General features: G+C 32.5%; 1 protein-coding gene across 8 annotated transcripts in view; it reads left to right on the top strand.

Moving 5' to 3' along the window:
- The window catches only part of LOC145322755 (PHAF1 protein CG7083), a 34,816-nt gene extending 14,555 nt beyond the window's left edge, over positions 1–20,261 (top strand). Inside the window, exons 8-19 of one of the 8 annotated variants that reach the window (XM_080165010.1) lie at positions 5,636–5,713; positions 6,390–6,454; positions 6,966–7,087; positions 7,838–7,920; positions 9,557–9,661; positions 13,943–14,072; positions 14,435–14,545; positions 14,871–15,982; positions 16,084–16,212; positions 16,625–16,780; positions 17,005–17,065; positions 17,244–20,261. In XM_080165010.1, the coding sequence (XP_080021136.1) occupies positions 5,636–5,713; positions 6,390–6,454; positions 6,966–7,087; positions 7,838–7,920; positions 9,557–9,661; positions 13,943–14,072; positions 14,435–14,545; positions 14,871–14,903 (727 nt within the window). In that variant the 3' untranslated portion in view covers positions 14,904–15,982; positions 16,084–16,212; positions 16,625–16,780; positions 17,005–17,065; positions 17,244–20,261. Of the gene's footprint in view, positions 1–5,635; positions 5,714–6,389; positions 6,455–6,965; positions 7,088–7,837; positions 7,921–9,556; positions 9,662–13,497; positions 13,589–13,942; positions 14,073–14,434; positions 14,546–14,870; positions 15,983–16,067 lie in introns of those variants that run through there. The other 7 variants (XM_080165009.1, XM_080165007.1, XM_080165008.1 and 4 more) reach the window with 7 other exon arrangements.
- The last annotated feature ends 4,666 nt before the right edge of the window (positions 20,262–24,927 follow it).

The raw sequence follows: 24,927 nt of genomic DNA, 5'->3' as shown, positions 1-24,927 counted from the left end.
AAATTGCGGGTTCTTTACTGTCTACCTTTCTTAATGAAGCTTAGGACAAACGAATACAAACACTTGTAGAGTGTCAGAACTAACAAAATTATAAGTTAATTTGTTGCAAAACTCTTAAATACAGGATAATGGTTTAAGACATACAATATAAGGCCTAGTTAAAGAGATGTTTCGCTTATAACATTGTACATTGTTGTCCTAGGAATCAGTATTCAAAAAATCAGATGAATAGGATAATTATATCACAAAAAAAATTGTTAAAAAAGTTGAAAATCAACAAGTTTTAAATAGACGTAAGGAAATTCTGGTGTTAATTATAGAGTTTACACGATTTCTAAATCGTATCTTACTATTACATGAATCACACTGCCAAGAGCCCGAGTTTGAAATCGGTAGGGCAATTCTAACATGTCTACATAAATGAAAAGAGCTAACCGTTCCGGACGTACGGACGGCCGACCCTAATCATAGAAAAGCTTCACTGTTTAAAAAGATTATAGTTTTAAACAAAAAGTTTGCTATTTCAATGTTAAATTGTCTCTAGGTTAAAAGATGACTCACCTACAAGAGGGGGAACACTTCTTACTAATTCTTTTTACTTAGCTTTAATAGCAACCCTTTATCAGAGATCAATGGGCTGATTATTACACTTGGTCCCCAAAGTTTTATAATTTTCTTATTTTTTGCTTTGCTTAACAACTTTGGGGACTTTTAATGAATTTTGATTGGTTGATTCATTAAGTTCAGTAACCAAACGCTTCAACCAATAATTGAGATCTACAAAAGAGGGAATTTTGTGTATCATGATTGGTTGGGGATATATCAATTCATCGTTCATTGTATTATCCTATTAGATCCCTGATAATGCCGGTTTAATTTACATCACTTTCTTTTCCACGAAAACTTAAGAATTTCATTAACTTCTGGAGGAGATTATTTATCGTCCTTTGCCCTGTCCTGAGGTGGGTTCTTAAAAAACCTTACCCCACTGAACTTTGGAACACTCGTTTGGAACACTCAATTGCTCCTTTGTTTTTCCATTTTTTTGGAACATCAAATGGGGTAAATGCGATTGTCATTCTTAAAAAAAAAATCAATTGAGAAAAATAGTGGGCCAAAATAATGTTCCAAAAATTCGAGTGGGGTAGCCACAATTAAATTTGGAAGATTTTTTTTTTTAATTCAGAGATTTTTCAATTTTCAAATATTTAAATTAAGCATAAAAAATACCTATGTCTAAAAAAACAAATACCAACAAAGACAAAAAAATCTTCCAAATTTTAAAATAGTGTTCCAATGAGGATAATTTACCCCCATTAAAAAAATCATTTTGGAACATTATAACGAGTGGGTTAAAAATTTTTTAAGAATCAATATTACCATATTTTTTATTTGCCCCACTGATTATAATGTTCCAAAATGATTTTAGTGGGGTAAAAGTTTTTTTAAGAACCCACCTCTGATTTTCATTAGTAATAATTTTTCTATCTTGATTCTTAGAGACATTAATCCCTGGGTTTATTCAATTTGTTTGAGGAAAACAATCTCTAAAATGACTAGTCTTATTTTTTGGGGGTTAGTGGTTTTGGGCTATTTATCTGCCATCCTACACCACCTTAAGAAAGGCTAGGTAGTAGGGGTGTAGCAGTAAATTTTACATACAGATATCTATAAGGTTGCATAAAACGAGGCGTTTCCAGTTTAAATAAAAATTTATATCTCAGCTGAGTTTATTTTTTTTTTACAACAGCCAAAAAAAACGGCAAAAACGATACAAGTGTAAAAGTTGAGCAGCAATTTAACAACAAAAACAAATTGAAATAAAATTACATTTGTTAGTATTTTTTGTTAGTTTTTAAATATTATTACTCATACATCTTTGATCAAGAATAATAATTGCGCAGCAGCGAAAATATTTTAGATTGATAATAAGAATACAATGGTTTGAATATTGTGTTTCTCTTTATGCATAAACTGCGTAGGTAGTTACTGTATTCATAATTTTAGAGTGACTGACTTACAAATTTTTGAAGATTAGCTGCGCTACTTAAAGCAGAAAGACGTACATACTTGTTAATCAGCATGCAATTTTGAACTATTTTATTCTTGTTTATCATACGACAAGGCTAAATTAAGGTATAGACAAAAATTTTGGGTGTATATTCACTTTCGCATAATGTTTCGTAGTCGCGTAAAAAATAAATGAGGGCGTTTAATGATGAGTTTTAAGCCAAGGAGGGAGGTGACATTGGACTGTTAATTGCACCTGTACCCAATGTTTTAAAAATATTATCTTATTCGTTGGCTAAAAAACTTTGGTCAGTTAGTTCCAAAATAGCAAATAATTTTATTTATAGTAGGGGTATTTTTGTTTATTATCATTGAAGATGTAAATCCAATTTATTGTTTTATTATTATATGCGCGGATGTTGATGCACACCAAAATTTTCACCATTACCTAACTGTTTCTTTTTGTTCACGAAGGAAAATCGTGAAAATGCCTATTGCTAGGGAAAAATTGACAGGGGGAAAAAAAGAGAGAGAGTAAAATGAAAGAAAAAGAAACGCGTAAACGAGATTAAACAAAAAAGGGTATTATTAAAATCACGCGTTAAAGCAAAGTTAAAAAAGCTAAAAAATCCTACAATTTTAAAGTACCTAAATATCCTAATAGTATTAAAGTCATGCATCTAACGTTTTGTTAGATTTTTTATTGCAGAAATTTTTTTTGCTTCCTAATTTTCCGTCAGTCAACAAAAAAATTGTCTTAACCGTAACTTTTGGACAAGCAAAAATTATAGCAAATACATAGGAGCATAGTACATTTATAGTACCATGAATAACAGCATAATACTTAGTGTACAATAATAAGAAGATAAAAAAAACTTAGTTTTAGTCTCAATAATGATAATTTTGTAAGCCGAAAAATAAGTCTTTCTCCATATGAAATACTCCCCTGCGTTCAAAGAGACTTTTTGTAACTAATTTTTTATCAATGAATAAAGAAAAAATGATGTATAATGGTCTTTGTTGTTTTAATTTATCGACGCAAAAAATGGTTTAGGTTTTCTATAGACGGGTTAAAACAAGGATACAGACTAATATTCAGGGGGGAAAACTAAAACTATGTAATTTGGTTATATGAGAATTTATAAAAGACAATTTTGCCATCGCAGCAAAGCAATATTTATCATGTAAAAACAACAGTAAGTTAAACAGTAAAAGATTTTTCTTGTCTATTGATTTATTTTTGATTATTTAGATTCTATAATGAACAAAAAATATAGAAAAAGGCAGGGATTTATAAGGATAAGACAATGTCCAATAAATTGATGTACAAAGTACATCACCCAATGATGATATACAAAATGACCCCTTCTGTAGATTACAATTTGTGGTTAAACGTTTGAACACTCAATGAACCAACCAAACAAAATTAAATTAAAGTCCCCATAGTGGTTTAGCCAACGAGAAAATATATTTATTATAAATCTTTGGGGACTAGTGTAACAAGAAATCCAATGACCCCTCCCTTTATTTTTACCAATTTTTGCCCATTTTACCATTCTCATATACCTATATAATACAAACATATCACTATTTAGATAAATCAAATAGAATTGATCTATTCCTGTTTTATAGTATGAGTAAATAAAGGAAACTTTTTTTTGATTATTTAATTAACTCATTTGTAAAAGTACGTAAAGATTTATTGCGCATACATTTCCGCACATGTATAAAATTGTTATAACTGCATCATATTACAACAAATCAAGGGGTTGGGGGTTAAGTGGGAATTACCCCCCCCAAATTTTTTTTTTTCATTTAACCCCCCTCCCCCCATTTAAAATTTACCCCTACCCTGGGGGTGCCGTAGGCACCCTCAGCTATTAAGGAGGGGGTATTAACCCCCCAAACAATTTGAGGGGGTAAATACCCCCTCAAAATAAAAAATCTCTAACAAAATTTTTTTGCATTTAATACAATTTAAAATCCCCCCCTCCCCAAAAAAAAAAATTGACCCCGGGGGTAAATTTTTTTGGGGGGGGGGGAGTAAACAAAATTTACACCTGCCAACAGATTTTTACCCCACCCCAAAAAAAAAGCTTAAACGCCCCGGAGAGACAGGGGACATTGGGCTGTACATTACACATGTCTCCAAAGTTTTATAATAATGTTTTCTTATTCGTTGGCTTTACAACTTTGGAGAGTTTCAATGAATTTTAATTGGCGGGTTTATTGAATTGAGTATCCATATTCCATACGTTTCTACAAACTAATTATAATCTACAGAAGGGGTAATTTTGTGTATCAACATTGGGGATGTACATTAATTAGTTGGTCATTGTCTTATCCCTTTAGATTCCTGAGAAAAAATGTTTGTGCGGAAGTGAATGCACACTTAAGATTTAGACAACTTTTTGTAGGTTAAACAAATAGAACTTTTTAAGCAGCACTGCTGGTATATAATTAGTGTATCTGTTTACTTACGTCGTCTAGGCATCTCTATATGTTGGACTTCTTTAGCATTCTTTACACTTACAGATTACGCAAACGCGAATGGGCAGCAGAGAAAATCTATAAATAAGGCGTACATCAAATTAAGATTATAATAAAGGAACAGGATCTGTGTCTGTCTGTGTGTACCGTAGGATCTCGCTAAGCGCTGAACCGATATATGGTTTCCTTTACAATATATTTTCTCATAGGTCCTGGAAAGGTTCATAACAGTTTTGGAGAGTCCCAAGAGAAATCGACCCTAGAAAAAATCCCCCCTCTCCCCTCCCTTGAAATTTTTTTCTTAATTTTTTCTTTTTAAAACAAATAAAGAATTCGGTTGATGAATTCAACCCATCCCTCCTAAAGTGCCCCTAGAGGCCGCGATGAGGGGGGGGGGGTTAGACACTAGTATTATGATGTAATATGATATAATTAGGCTTGTTGTTGCTGCGCCAATTATTGACATTATTAAAATCGTCCTTGTTTTATTTATATATGTAAATGTACTTGAACTTTACTTTGCAAACTCTTATCTTTTTCTTTAAGTACCTAGGCAACTATTTTAAATTTTATTATTAAATTTATCACATTGCAATTTAAAATTATGATAAAATGCTAAAATTAAATTATAAATGAATCAGGGTTCAGTATAAGATAATGGACGAAAAATTTATTCACATTGCATCCCCAATGATTATAAACAACGTTATCACTTCTGTGGGTTAAAATTATTGGTCATAAAGTTTGGATAATACTACTAATCAAAATTCATCGCAAAGTATCCAAAGTTTTTGGGCCAACGAATAATATAATGCGGTACCAGTATAATTTCCAGTTCAATGTCCCCTCACTCTTCCTTTGCAAAGTTTTTTAATTAAAGGATACTGTTTAAGGGCAAACAGTTACAGGACTTGATAATAGTAAAGCTTCGCTTTTTATATTGTACGTTGTTGCCATAGGAGTCATTATGCAATGAAATCACGTGAATAAGATTAGGTATATAATATAAATAATTGTGGTGAAAAAGAAAATATCACTATGGTTTAATGGTCGTAAGAACTTTCTAAAATTCCTTTTTGAGGATTATTTTGTATGATTGACCATCATCTAGAATAATAAATACTTATGTTTTCAGATTTGGACAGCGAACTTGTGGTATTAGTGTGTGTTTAGAACCTTCTCCAGATCTGAGACAAATTAATATTAATCAAAGGTAGGAATATGACATGGATCTTCTTGTTCTTGTTACAACAATGGAAATGGAATACGTGGATATTATGTGAGATTATCACATACCCTGATAAAATGCTTCTTCTCCCCTTATGTCTTTACCCCATCCCCTCCCCTGACCATAAAGGAACGTATTGACCATTATCTGAAGACCACATTAGTAACCTAAATTGACGTCAAAAAATTCCCTGTCACAATATCCACGTATTCTATATCATCCATTGTTATACCCATCGTCTATCTCTTCTATCGCAACATACCTTAACCAAAAATGGTTTTGAATGTGTGAAATTGATAGCTAAGTTGTGCGGAATGCCTTGTCCTTAAAAGGATGTTTTAAAAAACTTCTAGTTCGTAGCTTTCGGTAAAGGGGTTTCAACACTCAACACCATCTTAAAATTGAAAGGCTCCGCTGTGTGTGCACGCCACTGCAGAAACATTTTATCATAGGAATGTTTATGTGCAAGATATTACCTAAAGATTTAGCTTAGTATTCTTTCTACTGTGTTAACCAAAAAATATTTTAAGAATTGTGCTTTAAATACATCTGATTAGTTAGATTAAGGTTATTTGTTAGCTGAACAGTTAAGAATTTAATTTTAAGAATTGAACCTTTTGAGTTATTTGTGTCAATTGTTAACTAATTAGTCATTTTTAAGGACTGAGCCTGTGATGCGAAATATTGGGTTTGGCGACTCTGTACAAGATGTAATGTCTGCTATAGGTAAGTTTTATCAACACCCTGGCCCTCCACCAAACCTCTTATTTGTATTATTACCGTGATTGAAATGACGATTCCTATAACAATTTGACCTCCTGTTATAAGCGAAGCATCTTTATAAGCAAATCTATATACGTCAGTATGACCATATTAAATATTCTGTAGGTATTTGATCTATTTCACGAAGTTACATCAGATTTATTATTACTATTTATTAAGTTCTTTAATGATTGTGCAGTCACTCTATGTTTGTCAATGTTAGAATGTCCATCTGATTTGTTTAGCTTTGCTACTTATGGATGTTGTCATCCTTATTACGTTTCATCTACCACCTTGATACCTAGGAATAAAGGTATAACCAACAAGCGAAATAAATTTAAATTTTAGATACTATGAAGCGTTGCACCCTAAATTCACGAATAAATTGCTCAAATTACCAAATATTATTTTGAATGAGTTCAGTAAATGGTTACTGCTCCTTGCTATCTGTTTGTTATGGAGAATATTTGTTTAGGCGCCCCCTCGCGAGTATTCTACAAATCTGAGGACAAGATGAAAATACATTCTCCCAAGGCGCACATGAAAGCTGCTTCCCTCAAATCTGATTACTTTTTCAACTACTTCCAGATGGGATTGGTGAGTCTTTTTTCGGATGCTACGCTCCTTTTGAAATATTTTTGTGACGGTCTCTCGCTTTTTTTCCTCATAGTGTCTTGTCAAGCACATAAATAAATTGAAAATAAGTGTTGGAGGTAGTTTTTAGTTTGTTTCTTTATTACTTTAGTTCAGGTTATTTTTGGAACTGGGAAGCTCCGCAGGGGCTTTGCATAGGAATAATGCCCCTTATTTGAAATAATTAAAAAATAATAGGGATGGGGAATTATTGCTTGACAGGTACTTTGATGGAAAAACCCCGTCTACATCATGAAATTTCTTAGAATACGGATGTTCTTTTATAGTTGAAAAATTTCTTCCCTTATTGTGAAGTATTTGAAAAATATCCTATTATATAAAGTAGTAAGCGTTTTTTGTCTGTCCCGAAGGATCTTGCTAACCGCTGAACCGATATTGTTCTCCTTTACAGTGAAGCTTTTATAGGTCCTGGGAAGGTTTTTTTTATATTTTGAAACTCTGATTAAAAATGGGATGAGTTCGACTTTTCTCCCACCTACCTCAAGTGCCCCTATAGGCTTCTAGGGGCGTAGCCGCTAGTTTATTATAAATAACAAAGTTGTTTGTCTGCTAGAATTTCCTTTTTAAGTTTGACGGATCATGGGGTCAGTTGGATCATTTAGATATATTAATGTATAGGTATTGCAAAGAGTAACATTTCTTCATATTAAATAAAGATGCAAAGAGTATAAATTCACAAATCTAATATTTCAGGATATATTGATAGATGCAAAGAGTAACAATGTGAAGAAGTTTGTAATGCACACAAACTTTCCAGGACATTATAACTTTAACATGTAAGTAATAAGCCCTTGCAATATTTCCATTTTATACATTGAAATAATCTGTTGCTTATCAGACGCATGACATTATTACCTAAAAGGATAAGACAATGGCCGATAAATTGATGTACATCCCTAATGATACACAAAATTATCTCTTCTGTAGATTACAACTAGTGGTTAAAACGTTTGGACACTCAACTTAATACACCAACCAACCAATCAAAATTCAATTAAAGTCCCCAAATTTTTTAAGTCAAGGAATCATAGGCGTCCAAGGGGGGGGGTAATGGGCCATTTGGCACCCCCAAACGATTTTGGGGGTGCCGTAGGCACCCCCAAAATTTTTTGAACAATACCCCCCCCAAAAAAAAATTACCCCTACCTTGGGGGTGCCGTAGGCACCCCCAACGATTTTGGGGGGGGTATTTACCCCCCCAAACCATTTTGGGGGGGGTAATTACCCCCCCCAAAATAAATGTTCTTAAAAAAAAATTTTTTGGGGGGGTATTTACCCCCCCCCAAATTGAATGTTCTTAAAAAAAAAATTTTACTGAAAATTTTTTTTTGGGGGGGGGATCTATGATGTAATTGTAAAGCACTGAAGATTCCATAAAATAGATACCTAACTAAATTAAATATTTCATTAAATAATGAAAAAGAATTTCTATAGGCGATTTCTTTTGGGAGGATGTCAGGGTGTCTCAAAACTAGTTATAAAACTTACCAGGACCTATAAGACGCTTCACTTTAAAGTATAATCATATTGGTTCATTGGTTAGTGAGTTAATTATTGTATTTTTATGTTCTAAAGAATGAGATACTACTATATATTTGAATAGTAGTGGCGCCCTTAGCATCTAAGAACTCGTGTTTTCTAAAGGGTAAAAAGGGAGGAGAAAAATAGTCTAAAACCACTCAAAGGATTGACCTATAATAGTGTGGAACCATCATGGGATCTATGTGAAGCTTTCCTAAAAAGGAGAACTCAGTATTAAAAGTAATGAAATCTGAAGCTATAGTCAAATAAACCTTACTTACTACTTTATGTTATAGGATAGTACTTATTAACTTAATAGATTAGGTAGGTGCTTTTTTTACATAATTAAATTACCCCCCCCAAAAATTTTACCCCCGGGGTAAATTAGTTTGGGGGGGGTAATTACCCCCTCCAACAGATTTGGGGGGAGTATTTACCCCCCCCAACAGACTTTAGGGGGGGTAATTACCCCCCCCAATCAAATTTTACCCCCGGGGTAAAAATTTTGGGGGGGGTAAAAAAAAATTTCGGCGCGCTTCGCGCGCCATTTTACCCCCCCCAAACACGAATTACCCCCCCCCCCTAAAATTTTTTACCCCCCCCAAAAAAAAAAGCTTGGACGCCCCTGCAAGGAATAAGAAAACGTTATCATAAAAGTATGGGTACTAATGTAATAAAACAACCTAATGTCCCCTTCCTCCCTGTATTCTAAGTACGTTCTAGTGCAACTGATAAGTTAGGCCGACTTCCATATAAAAGTAATGTTGTGGAAAGGTTTATCGAAGATAATAAAGTTGTCAATTTAAATTTTTAACTTTATATAACACTGATAATATAAGATTGTACATTAAATTACAGAAACATTTTGTCTTAACAATGGTCATTTTTTAGGTATCACCGATGTGAATTTAGTTTGGAGGTTTGCTCCCACGAGGAGAGAGGGGGTGGGGGAGGAAATCAGGGGCTTGATACAATCAACATCACACCACTTTCCAAGTAAGTAGACTAAAATCACCACTAGCACTTTTACACAAATAATAACCTCTTGTTGAGCACTGATAACTTTTAAAGAAATTGAATATAAGGTGCAGGGTAGTTTTGGTTGTTTTTGTATTTTTATTATTTGAGGTCAGGTTAGGGAAAACGTCTAGGAGTTTCAAAATTAGTTATTTTTAGTTTTCCGGAATTCATTTTCAAGTTTTCTCCATTCAGTTTTTTGGTTAACGAGTCGTACAGGGATTTACACATCTGTAATATTAAAAAATAATCTTTGTTCTTTGTTTTTTAACAAGCGTGTACGCCACTAGCATGCAGTAGTTTAAGGGGGTGGGGGGGTTCGCAGAAAAGTAGCAGCCTGAAACCACTCCATCTAGCATCTAGGTGCTCTGAAATCAAAGGAGAATGAAGTGGCAGAAAAAAGCCTAAAACCATCCCAACACTTTAATTTTATTATTTAAATAGCCTAAAACCAATGTGAAACTTCCCTAATATATAACATTAGATTGGTTCAGTGTTTATTGAGATCCTAACGGACAATTACAGGGCAAATAAGACCGGACAAATTCTAACTTCTAAACAAATAAACATAAAATCGTCAATTTTAAAGGTTTTATTGAATTTTAAAAACTGGCAAGCAAAATAGGTATATGACTAGTAGATAATTCAACAAAATCGCCGCCAGTCTCAATCACTTTGTCTTTGTGGTATGGGCACGTCTATTGGTGCATGCTTCAAAGTAGCCCTAGGCCCAAAAGTCCATTGAATTAAGATCGGGCTGCTGGGAGGCCACATTTCCTTAGGAACATGAGTAACCGCCAAATTGACAAAATCCATGTTTTTGCTCTCATTTGGGCTAGGATTTAGCTACAATGGACTTTAAGTACTCAAAATGCGTGTCTCGATGAGTTTAAGACACCCACAAAATTTTTGGGTCAAATTTCCAACTCCTTCCCTGTCTGGCATACTGTTTGTGATTTTTTGAGGCTCAAAATCTTGAAAAATCGATTTCATTTCGGCTGATTGAGCTAAAATAGATTTAAACACGGCAAAATGTGTGACTTAATGAGCCTAAGACACCCACAAAATTTGGGGTCAAGATTCCAACTCCTTCCCTATCGGACCCTACGTTATGTAATTTTGCGCATTAACCATCGGCGCATTTGGAATCTGCCTTGTTGAACATATGCGCGGCCAGCTCGGTGTACACGTCTATCTTCGTTCAAAAATTTGTTTGTGCTGAAAGGTCATTACCTAAACTTTTTATAGTGTGGTCAAACGTCCTGATTGGTCAAGTAGTTTTGGCGCTATGGCCGTTTAAAGTTTGTCCGGTCTTATTTGCCCTACCCTTTATAAACCTTACTAATATGGGTATTAGAACTTAAGATTAAAACTAGCGGTTGCTGCCTAGCATCTAATGGCTTTTTATTTAAAGAGCTACGAAAGGGAGAAAAATAGCCTAAAACCAGAGAACCCTTTCGGTTATCTATTTTTTTTAAATATTAAGCTTCAGACAAAAAAACTTGCTACTTTATATAATAGGATACAACCCTGAATTCAAGTTAATTTACTTTCTGTTTTCAGCGTAACTTGTAACCATTAGAACCAATTAGGTGAAAACAACTAATATACAAATACAAACTTATTTTTAGACCTTTCTCTACAAATAATAGTACTCCAATTAGTGTTACAAAAAACGCAAACCATCTTTTTAAAGCCATTTTAATGTCATTAATATTTGAACGATTTTTGTTCAAAACAAAGTATTGTGCTTATTTGGGGAAGCTTTTTATAGATCTATAATGGTTTTAAACTATTTTGTTAACTAAATCAAAACTTCCTAGGGATAAGACAATGGACAATAAATTTACATCCCCAGTTATCCTATTCTATAGAATAAAATTGTTGGTTGCAGAGTTTAGACTCAGCTAATTTCAAACAACCAATTAAGCAATTGCTAGATAAATCTTTTAAATTATTTTGTAAGAACTCTTATAGCATTGCTAATGATGCTGCGTTATAGATTTGTTTTAGACATGTAATTATTTTTAGAGAAATTAAGATTCATTTTACAAGTTACATTATTAATATACTAGTAACTGCACCCCCAGCATCTAGAGGCTCTGTATTTAAATATTGAGGAAAAGAACCTTAAACCACCCAATCGGATAAGTTAACTAAATCATTAGCTTCTGAAAAAAACATACTTTTTAATATTATAGTGGTGTGGTGGAGTTTCCTTCACCCCCTTCCCCATATTTAATTTGCTTACAAAATATTTTTGGGTTTATTTTAACCTTTTTTTGGAGGCCGGATTGGGTTTTCCTAACCCCCAAGAAAATAACAAGACCAGCAGCTATATTCTTTAAGATTGGAGCCCAATCGGTTTAGTTTTCATATGCCATTGCATTCACCCCGCTCTAACTATTTACATTAGCCGCCTGACATAGCACCATTAGGAACTATTTCATTACGTTTTTATTGATCAATATACACTTAAAAAGCTAGTATTCTCTAACTTTCATATTAACTCATTGTTGTTAATAATGAATGAAAGAGATAAAATTGTATTTCTCAGTAATAATACCAAATTAATTCTGGATTTTTGTAGTTTATAAATCTCTTATTAAAAAGCTTTTCTTTATTTGAGGCGTGTAAGTATGTTTGTAGCAGATTGCTCTGAGCATTAAAATATGCATGTTAAAGTCATCCTATTCATATTCATTTTATAAGCGTAGCATATCTATGATTATGTCTTCAATTGTGAGTATGTCTGTCCAATTGGTCATCCTAAATTTAATAATAAAGCAGTTATATAAATGATTAACCTTTTCTGAAGTTCGCTCTAATAATTTACAGGATAATTGTAAATGCTTTTTTTGATTCGTTAAGTTTTGCTTTTTTAAATATTGCCATCCTATTTTTGTTTATATTGTTAGGTTTTATATAAAACTTTAATTGGATATAAATTCTGCTTTTAATGAATGACGCAGTAAATGATAAGTAAGGGTAACAGGTGAAGAAAAGATTAGTCAAGTGTTTTTTCTTAACTTTTATGAGTGGCTTCTCCCCTAGGTTTTGAGGAAATTAAGAATAAAGTTCTTACTTTCAGGGAGGGAGGGTACAGTGAGATGTTTATTACACTAGTCCACAAAGTTTTACAATATCTTTTCTTATTCGACGACTCAACAATTTTGTGTACTTGTAATTTTGATTGGTTGGTTCAATAAGTGTCGAAACGTTACAACCACTAATAGCAATCTAAAAATAGGTAATTTGTATATTTAATTGGGGACCGGATGTACATCAATTTATCGGTCATTGTCTTATCCCTTTAGATCCCGGTCTTACATCATAATAATGATATCAGAAAACTATTTTAATGTCGTAGTAGTTTTACGAATTTAATACTATTACGCATAACTTATTAATTTTTTATCTATAAGTCCTACTGTTTGGTGTATATCTAGATAATTTTATTGTTTTATAGAATCAGTAGTTTATATTAAATGCATAATCTTTTGTTTGTAGTAAAAACAATGACGTAAAACCTTTATAGAAACAAAACTAGTTTTGATTATGAACTTGATAATTCTCTGAAAGAAACAGTGAGATAGTTTTGACCCAGGCTAGCAGTAAATAATAATAATATTTATTAAGGTGGGAGAGTGTCTCCTCTCTCTGGATTGTTGTGAGAAACCGTAGTTTTGAACCAGGCTAGCAGTACTAATAATAATATTTATTAAGGTGGGAGAGTGTCTCCTTTCTACTGGATGGTTGTGAGAGACCCGTAGTTTTGAACCAGGCTAGCAGTACTAATAATAATATTTATTAAGGTGGGAGAGTGTCTCCTCTCTACTGGATGGTTGTGAGAGACCCGTAGTTTTGACCCAGGCTAGCAGTAGGTACTAATAATAATATTTATTAAGGTGGGAGAGTGTCTCCTCTCTACTGGATTGTTGTGAGAGACCCGTAGTTTTGACCCAGGCTAGCAGTACTAATAATAATATATATTAAGGTGGGAGAGTGTCTTCTCTCTACTGGATTGTTGTGAGAGACCTGTAGTTTTGACCCAGGCTAGCAGTACTAATGATAATATTTATTAAGGTGGGAGAGTGTCTCTTCTCTACTGGATGGTTGTGAGAGACCCGTAGTTTTGAACCAGGCTAGCAGTACTAATAATAATATTAAGGTGGGAGAGTGTGTCCTCTCTACTGGATGGTTGTGAGAGACCCGTAGTTTTGAACCAGGCTAGCAGTAGGTACTAATAATAATATTAAGGTGGGAGAGTGTGTCCTCTCTACTGGATGGTTGTGAGAGACCCGTAGTTTTGAACCGGGCTAGCAGTACTAATACGACAAATCCGTTTGGATCAACTTTCTGCTATGGATATCAAGACATCATTTTTGAGGTATTTTTTTTAAATCGCATAGCGTTTTCTGCTAAGCTTAGGTCGTACACAGTTATATAATCTAAATATCAAAATTTTAATGGACCAAATTTTATAATTTACCATGCAGATACTTTTTAAAGTCAACTAGGTATATAATAAAGCAAATTTAAAGCTAATGGAAACATAAGGACTCTTTTTATAATCTTCGTTTTCAGTTTTCTCCAATTCAATTTTTCGTCTACTACCTTGTAGACTTTATGAAGAAGAAAAAACTGCTTCTGCGTTAGAATTAACCATCGAAAAGCTATATTTAAAGAAAAAGTAAAAACATTAAGTTAAAATGGATGAAATATACTTCAAATTCCTTGATATATTTTCAGGTTATGCCTAACGGTCATCTGGCCAGTGTGACCCTGTACCTTCCCCAGGACATGAGCCCCCTCCCCATGTCTCAGATGGACATTGTAGACCTACATCACCACGCTGACCAGGCATGTAATACTTTAGATCAATAGGGGGTTCAGTGGGTGATGGGTTAGGGTGCTTGTCACCGTTCTGAAAGGGACAATAGTCTACCCACTAGAAATATTATTTTATATACCTAAACTATGTTGGAATTTTACTTTTTAAAAAAAAAAATTCTCTGTATACTTGGGTTTTAATAAATATCTATTAAATTATGTATAATCGGGGAGGAAGGAATAAATAATTCATATTTACCACGCTTAGACTCTTTTAAATGCTTTTTTTTCTAACTGTAGGACTGAAATAAAATTAGCTGTGTGCCCTTTGATCTAAAGTTTTGTATTAAACCAGGACAGAGATCGAGAAATCCACCAACACCAATAGAAGAAACACTTCCTTGATCCACGCAGAAGTATCCTTCTCGGCAATTTTAGAGGGATTATAAAAAAATTATCCGAAAATTGCAAATGGACGGATTTTTATAGCAATAATGCCAAGAAAAACACTGAAAGTGCACTTTTTTCAAGCTGTTTGCTAGTCGTGAAAAAAAAAACATTCTAATTAACAAAAACCTTGAATGATAATGCAACAAGTAAAGACACTCAGTTTTTCATTAAATGAAAAAAGAAAAATGTTTAGAAAAATGTAAAAAAAAAACAATTTTGCTTTCATTAATATAAAAAAACATACATTATGATACTTTCTGAAGGGTGGAACTGGTTTCTTACCTTAGTGATATGTGAATCCAGAAATATTAAGTTTAATTTCCAGATTTTGGTGGGTTTTAACAATTTTATTGTGTTGCAGCAGGTTTTAAGCTATTCTTGTTTGAATTGTATTGTGAAAATTCTAAAAAACCTTCCTTAATTTCTATGTAGGTTAAATGCTTAAAATTTATTAAATCTTTTTTTTCAATATTAACACATCTTTTGTATTTTGAGGTAGTTTTAAACTAATTTCTGAATGAATTTTAGAATCAATAAAGAATCAATAAATGAAAATGTGAGAAAAGAGATGGGGGGGGGGGGGGGGGGAGCAGCTTGTTAAACCCTTAATTTAAGGTTTAAAGTTTCTTGGAAGACCACGTTTAACTGTTAAATTTTTTTTACAAACACCAATTATTTTTAAAAATAGACTTTGAGGTTTTAAAAATAACTTTCTTTTAAGATTTGTTTGCTACTTTTGATCTGTTAAATGATAAAATCATGTTTTAATTTATCTAATTATCATTTAAATAAGATAAAACGCCCTATAATAAGGAGTTAAGTTCCAGACACCCGTGCAAAAAATAAGTCATATTTTATTTATATAAATATCATAAATATATTTGTTTTCATTTATCATTCTATCTAGATTTCATTTATTGCTACTTCAACTATTTATATTGTACCTTTAAATTTTAAATTAATCTTTTAATTTTCTTCATTTAATAATGAATAACCTAATATATCAAATATTTTGAGGTAAAATTTAAACATATTTTAATCTTTAATGAAATATTTTAAAACAAAAAAATGTTTTAAATTTAAGCTAGTAAATGAATTCTAGATATACTTTAACTTAGTCCAATTTTGTTAGATAGAAAAGCTCTTAAAATATCACTGTCAACTTAAAGTAATGTTATTGTTTTTTAATGAATATTATAGTAATGAAAGGGGAGATATTTTTCACCGAGTGTGATAAATATACGATTGTGATTAAATGACATTTGAAATTGTAAATCCTTTGGCATAAAGGCTCAGAGAGAGAAAGGGGACAAGAATCTCTTTATTTCATATGTCCCCAAAGATTTGTAATAACATTTTCTTATTCGTTGGCTTAACTTTGGGGACTTTAGGGAATTTTGAATGGTCGGATAATTAAGTTGAGTGCTCAAACGTTTCAACTACTAATTGTTATCTACAGAAGCGATTATTTTGTGTTCCTCCATTTTGGCTGTAAATCAATTTAACGGCCATTGTCTTATCCCTTTATATCCCTGATAATTTAGATAGAAGTTACTGCCAATTTCTGCTAAAATTCAAAAATGGCCCAAATTTGAAGAAAAAAAATCATATGTTAAAGAATTTTCATCTATTAACCTAAGTGAAATTTAATCACAACAGCAATTTTGTCACAACTGGTGAACTATCCCCCCGTCTGAAAATATTTAAAAAATAAAATAAAAATACCTTCAGTGTTGCAGTGACCCTGCCATTAAAAAATGCATCTTTATAAAGAAACCTGTAATGTAAAAATTATAAAATGGCCGCCAAAGCTTGGTTTGATATGTGTACAGTACGTTCAATGTACTTTTGATACAAAGACTTGTTGATTTACACTCTGTTGTAGTCATACGCAGATAGAAAAAAACTTACGTTTTTTGTTCTTTTTCCTGGACAATTTTTAAAAATCTTAAGAATACCCAGGTTACGGACCGAATTTTAATGAAAGGTACATTTATTTGCTGTACACATCTCAAACTAAATCTTGTCGACCTTGTGAGTATGTTAGTTTATCGTAGATTTTATATTTATCAAGTATTGCAATTTTAAGTGTCAAATTCGGTGTTCACTCAGTTTCGCACATTTTCACATTCGCGATAATAATTGCAAATAAATTTGCGGGATTATTTTTATTGCGCTGGGAGGATATGAAAGAGGGTAGTTTGTGCTGTTGTAATAATATGCGGTTTTGATACTGTGAAACATGTGCGGAAACGAATGGACACCGTCAAATTTGAAGGCATGTCTTTATGTCCCTCTGTCACTTGATTAAATCTGATAAAAAATCAAAAAAAAAATAACTGTATGCAATTAAACAAAGTTGTTATCTTTAACTAAAATATTAAAGTGGGGTTTGGGGGGAGTCATTATTCAAAATTACCTAGGTGCTTTTAGGACTTTTAGAATTGAGAAAGTTTTGAATCTTTCAGGTTAGTTATTTCAGATATTAGCTGTTAAAAGTGCTCTAAAAAAGAAGGTTTTTTTGTGCAATTTTGAAAAGATTGTATATTTATTCTGTATACCATATCTATCATTCTTTCTCGATTTTAGGTATCAATCTATCACTTGGGAAAGTTTTGAATGAATAGTGAATACTCCCTTACTCTCCCACAATTAAAAAGAATTATCTATCCAAACCTAACTTACCTCTGAATGTTGGCCTTTCCTTTCAGCGTAGCTGCTTATTTCTAAATTTCTTAGTAGTATGTATTATTAAATGAATATGTGTTTTTTAGTCTTTTTTTTCATCATGCAGTTTAGCTTTTGTTGGTCGTTTGGTGTCGGTTTCACGTTAAATATGGAGATGTGGAAGCGCCAGTTTTTGAAGCAAAAAAAAGAAAATCAAATGAATAAGAGTTACAACACTGCACTGGTAATATGCTGTTCAGTTGCACTATGTGGATTTTTTGTGAAACGGCGTTGTCACCGAAAAAATCCGCTATTTCCGCCGTCTTTTTAAGACAGGGTTATTTTTTTGTTGGTTTCAAAAAGTGGCATTACACACTCCCCTGTTATAAGCAATAATTATTTAAAGTTCTATAGTGATAATTATATATCATTAATATGCGTTCTTTGTGCTTATTAAAATTTAAAAATCAAATTTTTAAAGAAATTTTTGTCTTTATAAAAGATTTTAAAGCTGCATTTAATTATGGGACATTGTTGAGTTTTTGTTTTAGTTATAAATACATAGACAGACTCGCTAGCAAAAGATTAGAAATATTTTACAGATTTTGTCTTTTTTTTAAAATCATAAATTAACATAGTATTATACATTAAAATACACCGTTTTTTTCTGCCATTTTAATTAATTGCAAGCAATGGGTTCATATCTTATTTGCATATAGCATAATTAGTCATTTTAATCCTTTTTTTTTACATTATCTTTAAGCATTAATTTAAGCTAATGATTTTATTTATATTTGCTTAATTTATTGTCTTATTTTTGCTGTATGTAGCTTTTTCATTTTTTAATTGAAGTTTGTCTTCATTTTATAATTTTTGAATGACTCGACAGCCGTTTGTAAGTCGTTTCTGAAATCCTTCTTTTTTTGGACAGTTGGCCATCTGTAAAACGGCGGTTTTATGTCGATTTTATTCCCGAAAAAGATCAATAAATGATAGTTTTTTATCGCCTCGTATTATAGACAGCTTTCTGCGGATATTAAATTAAAAAAATTATATGATTAAAACTGGTATTAATTTTATGTTTCTAATTTAATATTCGGGGGAAATTGTTTGTAATACGATGTTATATATGATTTTTCAGTGTGGCTGTGAACCGGTCTAATTCAGTGGAAATTAATCGGTTCTGACGCCACACTGAATAAATATTTATATTAATCAAAGTCTAGTCCTTATTTTCTTATTTCATTAAATATTGAGCCTCAACTCGTGGCTTTGAATTTCATTAATGCTTAATTTTCCTTAAAATAATTTTTACGATGCCATTTTATTATTTACAATATACATATTATTAATGATAAAATAGATGGATTTTTTTAATCTACCTAGTGTATTTTACGGTAAAATATTCCTGGAAACAATTATTTTTAAAAATCTATGAACTTTAAAGGCTGCTAACTGACTAAAGAAGGCCTACAAATAATCTGGAATAGTAATTGCTCAATAATGCACAGTATTCTTGCAGTGCACTGAAATGAAAAAGACTAATTTTGCGCTTTTTTTCTTCAGCGAAGCTTTCCCTGTGCATCATTGGATCTTGGCAATTCCAGATTATTTATAGAACTTCTTATGCCGCGTATACGGTGTGCTGGCTTGACATGTACTTTCAGCCGTTTGGCAGCTAGCGTACTTAAATGTTAGTAGATTTTTAAAGATTATAGTTACCAGGAACATTTTACCGTTAACTGCACTAGATTCAATTTTTTATTGAAATCTTCAATAATTTTGTCTTGATCAAAAGCCTTCTTATCAATTAAGTAGTTCTACGGCCTTTGATAGTTTACTTTTTGGGTCATGTAAAGGAAACGAAGTTGCGGGTTTCGTCATATTTTGACAGTAGCTTTTCTCTTATTTATAGCCCCTGAGGGGGCTCTAACCCTGCGGGGCAATCACCTAACCCAAAACTACTGTGAAAATATGACGAAACCCGCAACTTCGTTTCCTTCACATAAACCCACTTATTTCCAATTTTTTTTTGTAAACAATACAAAATGGATGGTTTTAAAATAGTCTAATGATATATAATATGTTTAATTTTATTTTTTAAATGCAATAGTTTAATGATTAGATGAACAATTAAATTATAATCAAAATAGCTTTCCATTTTGTATTGCAAAACCTTAAAGTCTTTCAAATGTTAAAATGGTTTTTGTAGTAAAGTTTATCAAATCAACTGTTACTTGAAATTGAAATCCAGTAAAATATATTTCATCTGGCGAAATATTATTTTATAGCAAAATAGTTTTTCTTCGGATTTAATATTCTTGAAATATGTGGAAGGCCATTTTTATTTTGAGTTTTCTAAAAGTGGATCAGAACACTTTAATTTTTAGTAACAAAAAATTCATTCAGTCCCCTATTGTTAATAGTTTTTATTTTATTTTAAATATTTTGGGGGGAAGATTTACATAGGGAATGTCATTATTATCGTGTAAATATGAAAGCTCAAAAACCAAAAAAAAACATTCAAAACTACAAAAGTATAAAAAAAGATTTAAATTGTGTAAAATGAATAAAAAAAAGACTGGATATATTATAAGTTGAGTAATTACAAAATAAATATTTAAAAATATATGTTTTTTTTCTTCTTATGTAGCGAAATAGTTCTATAGTTAATTGTGTATGTTGATCTCTTGTGAGAGGGTACATTCTGTAAACTTAAATGCATTATCTAATTTGCTGGCTCGAAAACTGAGTACTTTAATTTAATGTAGAAGATTGGTTGCTATAAACTGGAAGTGTCCAAAATTTTCAAGCTTTAATTTTATTTTTTGTTTGTTTGATTAGCCATAGTTTCTTAGGGTTTGGACCTAAGACTCCTGGAGTATCAATCAATCAATCAATTTAATTTTAATCTAAAGGATGGGTATTTTTTGATTAATGCCATTGGGGATGTGAATCAATTTAGCGATCATTGTCTTATTCCTTGTTCTCTTTCCTCTCAATTGGTTATTTTAATTTTGTAGCAATAGATGTATATAATGATTAGGATGTTGCACCTGATTTTCATATACTCTAATAAAGTGATACTTTCAGCTGGCTAAAAGAACGATACCCTACATCCATCTCTCCCCTCTTACTAGATGAACGAACTGACCAATAGATGATGTTACTATTAGCAACCTTAATAAACTGAAAGTTTGACATAGGTCCTGTGTTGATATTAGGCCAATTTATATTTAAGTCTAGAGATGGTTTTAGGCTTTTTTTCTAGCTCTTTCCTGTATCACAGAACCCCTAAATGCTTGGGACGTAGCCGCTAGTGTGTAATAAAATAAGTATTTGATATCCTCCAATATGATGTACTTTCATGTTTAAAGATTTGAGTGCCTCCACTTCCGCACATTCGCAAAGTGTTTCATAATCCCAATATGAAAAAGTGATAAATGATAAAGGATATACCATGTATCATTGTATACATGGATATATTGCAAGGGGAAAAATTGTCTATAACTTAGCTAGCCAATATGGACATCATTTGATGGTCAGCTCGTTCATCCAGTAGAAGGGGATGGGGATCGAAGGTATCATTATTTTAGCTTGCTGCGAGTATCATTTTATCAGAATACATGAAAATCTGGTGCAACATCCAAGTAATAATATATCAATTTTAGTGATATAAAGTAAAGAGAATGAGACATTTGTGTGTTTGCTGCAATAATAATACGCGATTTTGATGATTTCCTAATGTGATTCAGTTGCAGAACTGATCGCACACCTGAAAGATATTTTGCATGTAGATTGAAGAATCTCATTGATAACATTTTATTCTCTGGACCAAGGCATCAGGATATTGACTCAAAATTGACATATCGGCCTAGGTTATCTCCAATTATTCTGTACTAATGACTGCACCCCTAGCATATATTATTCAAAAGGAAAGAAAAAAGCCTAGAACCAATAAAAAAATTTATTTAAAAATTTAATACCTGAAACCATCCAGGGACCTATCTGAAGCTTACCTGTAATGGAGAACTCAATCAGTTCAGTTATTAGCAAGATTTCAACGGCCTTTTTTCAGGAAAATTTAACAGTCTGAAACCATCCAGGGACCTATTTGAAGCTTACCTGTAATGGAGAACTCAATCAGTTCAGTTGTTAATAAGATCTCAACGGATTTATTTTAAGGGGGGGAGGGAGGTTCCACTTTCCAAGAAAATAGCTAAAACTTCAAATAATTTCAGAAGGCATATTTCTTGAAAAGTTCTGCAGTTGCCGATAACCTAAGCAACAGACGTCGCTCTACTTTGATTTTATTATTTTATTTTTTAGAAGGTAAAGTATATCTAAGGGCTATTTTTCACCCCCGAATGAGTTCAAAGAGTTTACTATATTTGCCTGTTTCTTGAAAGCAAATATCGGATCAGCAGTTAGCGAGATCTTTTTGTGCAAGCACATTGACAGACCTATTTATATTGAAGCTTAGTATTTATCCTTAGTATCCGTGAAAGTATTAAATATTGCATGTAAAGCCTCTCTGATTATTAGAAAGGATAATCCAATACAATATTTTTATAATATTTTCTAACAGCGAAGATTTTCTACTTTTCTACTGTGTCCGTACGTCCGAACATCATAGATAGCCTTTAGACATGTTTGAATCGTCCTGTTGATTTTAAACATTGAATGCGTTTTCCTGTAAAAATAAGGATTATTTTAGAGCATGACGACTCTTTTATCATTTTGATTTTATATTTTATTTGACACCAAATAGTTTTTTTAATTATGATTCCTGACCAGACTATATAATTAATTCATAAATTTAAAATGTGTCCATGATAACTACATCTAAAACTTTTTTAGGCCATTTTTGCTCTTTAATATTAACAGCGAAGTCACTCTATATTTGTTAATGCTCGTTTGTAATACTGTGAAATATTTATAAATATGATATTATGACAATTCAATTTTGTGGTCAATACAGGTTGCTAATATAGCCCTCCGGTATTTGTCAATACGTTCCTTCATGGTCAGGGAACTGTCTTTTTCATTAAGCTTAGCTTCGTTAATTGGCCAATGGTCATACTTGTTGTATTATATGTTTTATTTTTAAAAAATAGAATGGAGGACTTATTTTTACAAAGAAAAGATTAATTTTTTATCAATGATTGTACTTTATAATTCCCAGGGATCTAAAGGGATAAGACAATGGTCGATAAATTGATGTACATCCTCAATGATGATACACAAACATACCCCTTCTGTATATTAAAATTAGTGGTTGAAACGTTTGGATACTAAACTTAATGAAAGAACCAATCAAAATTCACTGAAGTCCCTAAAGTTGTTGAACCGACGAATAAGAAAAGGTTATTATAAAACATTGGGGACTAGTGTAATCAACAGCCCATTGTCCCCTCTCTGTCTGATAATTGAAAGGTTCGCCTGTCTTTTCTTCCGTCTGAAAATCTCGTCATCATCATCATCGCCATTTATCTCTTCTTTTCAGAGCACAGGCCACGCACAATGGTTCTCCATTTATCTTTGAATTGGGCCTCAGTAGAGGCTTCACTGAAAGATGAAAAATTCTTCTTTCTCAGTTCCTCAAGGAATTCACTCCTCCAGGTTGTTTTTGGTCTGCCTAAATCTCGTAGATTCTATTTTATCACCTGACCAATGGGCGTCCAGTGTTACAGAGAATATAAATGTAAGGTCTTTTTTGTAACTTAAGATCCTGCCAACCGCTGTCCCGAGTTGGTTTTTATATTTTAAGGAAGCTTTACATAGATCCTAGGATGGTTTTAAGTTATTTTTTTTAAAACCGAAGTCTTGGTTTGGTTTTAGGCTTCATTATTTTCATGCTTTAGTCTTGGAATGGTTCTAGGCTATGTTACTGTCCTTCCTCACCTAGATGGGTGCAACCACTAAAGTCTGTTAGTTCTTATATGTTCGTTCATAATATTACATGTATTTATTTAGCCATATCTCTGTCAAAAATGCTTCAAAACAGACATTTGATACCGAAACAGTTTCTTTATAAGCCAACGTAATCAGTTTTGAAATATCTTTCTATTTCATGGAAAACTAATGAAAATCTTTAAAAATATGCAAATTTGGATGAAAGCTTTTATATGTAATGTATGGAAACCATAAAATCTATAGAAAAATATCTTTCTTAAACTTTTCTCTCAATATTAAAAACTAACAAACTTTTTATAAGTAAACAACCACTTAAAAATCACGCAACCTTTTGGTAATTGATAAAAAAACATTTATAATTTAGTTTTTTATTCTATCTCTGTGAATCAACTAATACTTTTGCTTAAAATATCTTGTCTAATCATCGCTGTAATTAACGATTGAAAAGTTTAAAGAAAAATAGCTAAAAAATCAACATGACTATTAGATTTTGTTTTTGTTAAAGGTATCCATTCTATCGAAGTTAAACCATAAACGAACCTTTTCAATGAGTTTATGGGCTAGGTTGGGGAAAGGACCAAACAGCAGGGAGGGGGTGGGGGGACATTGAGCTGTTTTTACACTAGTCCCCAATTTTTTTAATAACGTTTCTTATTCGTTGACTCAACAACTTTGTGGACTTTTATTGAATTTTGGTTTATTAAGTTGAGTGTCCAAACGTTTTAACCACTAACTGTAATATACACAAGGGGTGAATTTCATCATTGAGGATGTACATCCATAGATGTCCAAGGGGGGGGGGGGGGGGTAAAGTGGCGATTACCCCCCCCCCAAACGAATTTTTTTCATCTTACCCCTCCCCCCCATTTAAAATTTACCCCTACCCTGGGGGTGCCGTAGGCACCCCTAACCATTTAGGAGGGGGTATTTACCCCCCAAACAATTTGGGGGGGGGGGTAAATACCCCCCCTAAAATATAATCTCTAACAAAAAAAATTCTTGCGCGCTTCGCGCGCATTTGTAATACTAAATATTTTATTTAATTTAAATAACCCCCCCCAAAAATTTTACCCCGGGGGTAAATTTTGGGGGGGGGGGGGGTAAACAAAATTTACCCCTGCCAACAGATTTCAGGGGGGGTAAAAATTTTGGGGGGGGTAAAAAAAATTTGCGGCGCGATTCGCGCGCCATTTTACCCCCCCCCCCCAAAACCGAATTACCCCCCCCTTAAAAAAAATTTACTCCCCCCCCCAAAAAAAAAAAAGCTTGGACGTCTATGTGTACATCAGTGGTTCATTGATAGAAAATTAGTTTTGAATGTAATCAGAAAAGCATGTTTGAAATAAAATAGAAATAGAGCTATAACTGGCGGGCCTACC

This window comes from Acartia tonsa, chromosome 6 (genome assembly GCF_053477335.1).
Source record: "Acartia tonsa isolate MP-2025a chromosome 6, ASM5347733v1, whole genome shotgun sequence".
Classification (NCBI taxonomy): Eukaryota; Metazoa; Arthropoda; class Copepoda; order Calanoida; family Acartiidae; genus Acartia; species Acartia tonsa.
The sequence above is the reverse complement of the archived record's forward strand: the minus strand, read 5'-3'. Positions and strand labels throughout refer to the sequence as shown.